This window comes from Mastomys coucha, unplaced genomic scaffold (genome assembly GCF_008632895.1).
Source record: "Mastomys coucha isolate ucsf_1 unplaced genomic scaffold, UCSF_Mcou_1 pScaffold21, whole genome shotgun sequence".
Lineage (NCBI taxonomy): Eukaryota > Metazoa > Chordata > Mammalia > Rodentia > Muridae > Mastomys > Mastomys coucha.
The window spans coordinates 90,783,287-90,786,882 of NW_022196904.1; the positions used below are offsets into that span (position 1 = coordinate 90,783,287).

General features: G+C 58.1%; 1 protein-coding gene across 6 annotated transcripts in view; it reads right to left on the reverse strand.

Moving 5' to 3' along the window:
* The window catches only part of Inppl1 (inositol polyphosphate phosphatase like 1), a 14,781-nt gene extending 11,881 nt beyond the window's left edge, over window positions 1–2,900 (reverse strand). The window contains exons 1-2 of one of the 6 annotated variants that reach the window (XM_031387601.1): window positions 2,437–2,900; window positions 1,255–1,650 (exon numbers count right to left, since the gene is read on the reverse strand). In XM_031387601.1, the coding sequence (XP_031243461.1) occupies window positions 1,255–1,436 (182 nt within the window). In that variant the 5' untranslated portion in view covers window positions 1,437–1,650; window positions 2,437–2,900. Of the gene's footprint in view, window positions 1–1,254; window positions 1,651–2,211 lie in introns of those variants that run through there. The other 5 variants (XM_031387600.1, XM_031387599.1, XM_031387603.1 and 2 more) reach the window with 5 other exon arrangements.
* Between the last annotated feature and the right edge of the window lie 696 nt (window positions 2,901–3,596).

Consider the following 3,596-nt stretch of genomic DNA (forward strand, 5'->3'; position numbering starts at 1 on the left):
CACACACACCCTATCCTTCTGACAATGGAACCAGGATCTCTCTTCAATGGGACAATAGTTCCTTACCCAGAGAAGGCCTCAGCTGTCCCCCTCCCACTCAGACAGCTGATCCAGCACCTGCCCCCATCCCCTCCCTAATTAAGGGGTCTGTTTAGAGGTAGCTAGGAGGCAGGAGTCTTGGGATTTTCATGGACATAAGATGCCTGGCTTTAGTCTCTCCACACTAGGTGGGCCTCGGACTTGTTGCAGAAGCTGAGGTTCACAGGACCCCTCACTCAGCAGGTCAACTGTCTAGGCCAGAGTTCTCAGTGTCTGCACTACTAGCCTTTGGAACCCCCAAATCCTTTGTCTTAGGTACCGTCAAATATGTAGCAATATCGTTGACTCCTATCCACCAAACGCCCACAGCCCCATCCCAAGAGTGACAATCAAAATTGTTCCCTGTAGGCTGGGCCAGTGCGTTCCCAAAGATGTCAGAAGAAAAGAAGGGGAAAGATGGGACAGGAAATGTATCGTCTTAAGAGTGTTTTCACTAAACCTAAACACAAGCCCCTGATGCTTCCGAAAGGGGCCCACTCCGTGTGGAATTGTGGGGCAGGGAGTAGAGGTCAGAAAGAACACTAGAAAACAGAAAGTGCCCCACTACCACACACAGCTGCCAGGGACAGTCACAGGACCAGGCCCACTCAGAAGACTGCCAAGTCTAGCTTTAGGCTCAGCACTCATCCATGGCCAGATAACCAGAGCTCAATCCAGAGCCAAGACAGACTCACTCATTGATTCATGAAATGAAGGTTCAGTCCCACACAGCTTCACCCCGTTGCCTCCCCCAAGTCTTCTTTCCAACACACATTATTCCACCCCACCCTACAATCATATATAGCCGCAGAATTGCCCAGGCATCCAAACACTGCCCTCTCTGCCCCCTACTGCCTACCACTCGGTGCTTTAAAACGAACTGCACTCATGTGAAGCGTGCATCCTTGCCCCTGTGCATCTGGGACACTATAAACAGATCTGCCACCATTTCTTCCCATCACACCCACCCTGGGCTTCAAAACTCTGGCCTCAGGCCTCAGAAAGTGCTCCAGACACAGCAGGAAGTGCTCCCCTGTATCCTTCCTCCACTCAGAGATAAAGTCAAGTTCTCCACTCGGGATGAAGACCGGGCTGCAGCCCCACAGCTACAGTCACCCCACTACCACGATTGCCACCACAGCCAAGGAACACTCGGCGTGTGCCCGCCCTACTCACAGGACGCAGAGTGCGAAGGCCCCCGCCACGCTCTCGCTGTCTCGCACCAGGAAGCTGCCATCGCGGCCGGCCCGAGCCAGCAGCTCCTCCGCAGCAGCGCGGCTCAGGTCACGGTGATACCAGGCAGGGGCCGGGCTGCCTAGCGCGCCCCCGGTACTCGGTGCCCCACACACTGAAGCCATGGCCCGCGCAGGGCTCAGCGCCGCCGATGCCTGCCGCTCCGCGCCATCCGCCCGGGGAAGCCTGGAGTCGAGGCTGGGCCCGGGCCCGGGCCCGGGTTCCGGGCCTTAGGATCCACCAGCCCGAGAGAGCCCAGTATCTGGGCTCCACGCTTGACCGCGCCGACTGCCTAGATCTCCGCGCAGCCGCCGCCGCCGCCAGCAGCGCCGGCCTCAACTTGAAGAGAAAGAAAAGTTTGTTCAGAGGCGGCGGGGGAGGGGCGGGAACGGAGCTAGGAGCTGGCCGGTCCCCTCCCCCTCCACTCGGCCCAGAGCCCGGACCGCCCCTGCCCCAGCCTCTCGGCAAGGACGATGAAGCTCCGACAGCCCTCCAGGACCCGCACCTCCCAAGTCCCACAATTGTCTTGTCCCCCAACCTCAAGAAAAGCCAGTTCCCCCTGTACCCGCGCCCGGACAACTTGTGAGTCCAAGTTCTCGCTGGTGAATTCAACCCTTCCAAAGATTCGCAATAAGATGACCCCCAATCCCTATGCAAGTCTGATTCTACTACACATCTCTTCTACTCGGCGCCCCCACAGCCTTGCGTGATCGAGTTCGCAAAGCAAGGCTTCGAGTTAGACATCTCAATTACTATACTCTCATCATCCAAGAGAACAAGTTCTCCTAACTCCTGTAAGATCAGAGCCCCTTCAGACCTAACCCCCCCCCCCCAAAACGATCCCAGGCACATCCCACAAGATCCCTTCCAAAGAGATCCGATACCCCACCCGACACATACGCGCGCGCACGAGGTCCAGTATCTTCAAGCCTTTCACGCACCGGTCCCTGCAAGGCCTCCAGCTTGGCAGAACCCTTCCCCCATCTTAGCCAAGTTGCCTGGCACCACGCCCCACACCCGCAGGCCCAGGTTTTGCAGTCCCAGACCAGGAGGACCCCCCTAGACTACCTAGAACAAAAAGTTCCCTCAAGTCTCAGCGCCTCAGCTACCGAACGCAGGCCCCACCTCTGGGACGACTCGGGTGACTCCTAGCCCGGGGAAGCCTCCCTGGACTCCCCGCGGCCACTTAAGATGGCCATCCGCCGCCACCGAGCACCCCGCGCCTTCCGCCCTGCCTGCGCCCCGCCCCCCGGAGACCGGGCTGCCCCGCGCCCCGCCTCGTCCGCCCGCGTCCGGGTCTCCGCCGCACGCCCGCAGAGTGACCTCGGGACAGTCTTGGCTCTTCTGTGCGCCTGAGCTTCTCGCTCCCGATAACTGGGGTAACGTTACGAGGGCGGGCTCATTGGGGCTCTGCCTGTAAAGCTCAGGGCCTGGCATGCAGCGTGCGCTCCGGGACGGCGGCTATTTTTATTATTAATTAAGGAGTAACGAAGGTGACAGCTGTGTAAACTGTAAAGCGCGACTGGGGACTGAACGGGTATTATTAGCACCGCCCCCGCTCCGGCTACTCCCTCCAAATCAACAAACTTGCGCTTCGGTGGGCCAGGTGCGAGCAGGGAGCTCCCAAGACACAGGATGCTAAGACCTCCCATCCACCTACCCCTGGGGCGGAAAAAGGGACCCGGCGGGAGGAGATGGGGCGGAACCCAAACAGGGCTTTGGCCCGCCCCATTTCCCCCCTAAAAAAAGACCTGGATGGTGGTGGCGTCTCCAAGGATTTCTCTTCCTGCCCCGCCCCTCTGCCCCCTGGCTCCTTAAAGGCGCAGGCCTCCAGCCGCTTGCCTACAACCACCAAATACTAGAGTCTGTAAGAAACATCCCTTTAACCTGGGAGAGAACTTTCGCTTTGGTAAATTGAACCTGTTGACCGAGCCTGGGGTCAGCCCAGGGGAGTTTTCCTCTGTTTGGAGGATAAGCCAATTTGCATTGGCTTAACCCAACTAGAACAAAGCCTGGGACGTGCTGTGTCTGTAGGGACCTTCCAGATCTGATAAATACAAAAAAGAGATCCTCCACCCACCTACCTGTTTCTCCTAGTCCTGCTAGAGCTTCAATAAAATAACGACCTCCAGTCTGTACCCAGCTTCTCCCGCCGGGAATGGAGGACACTCACCCCAGATCCCGGGGGTGTGCAGTGGAGTCTTACTTGCTCACGCCTGTATTCCCGACCCTCAGGAGGCAGGAGCAAGTGGAACTCTACCTAGTTGTAAGCCAGCTTTTCTGGT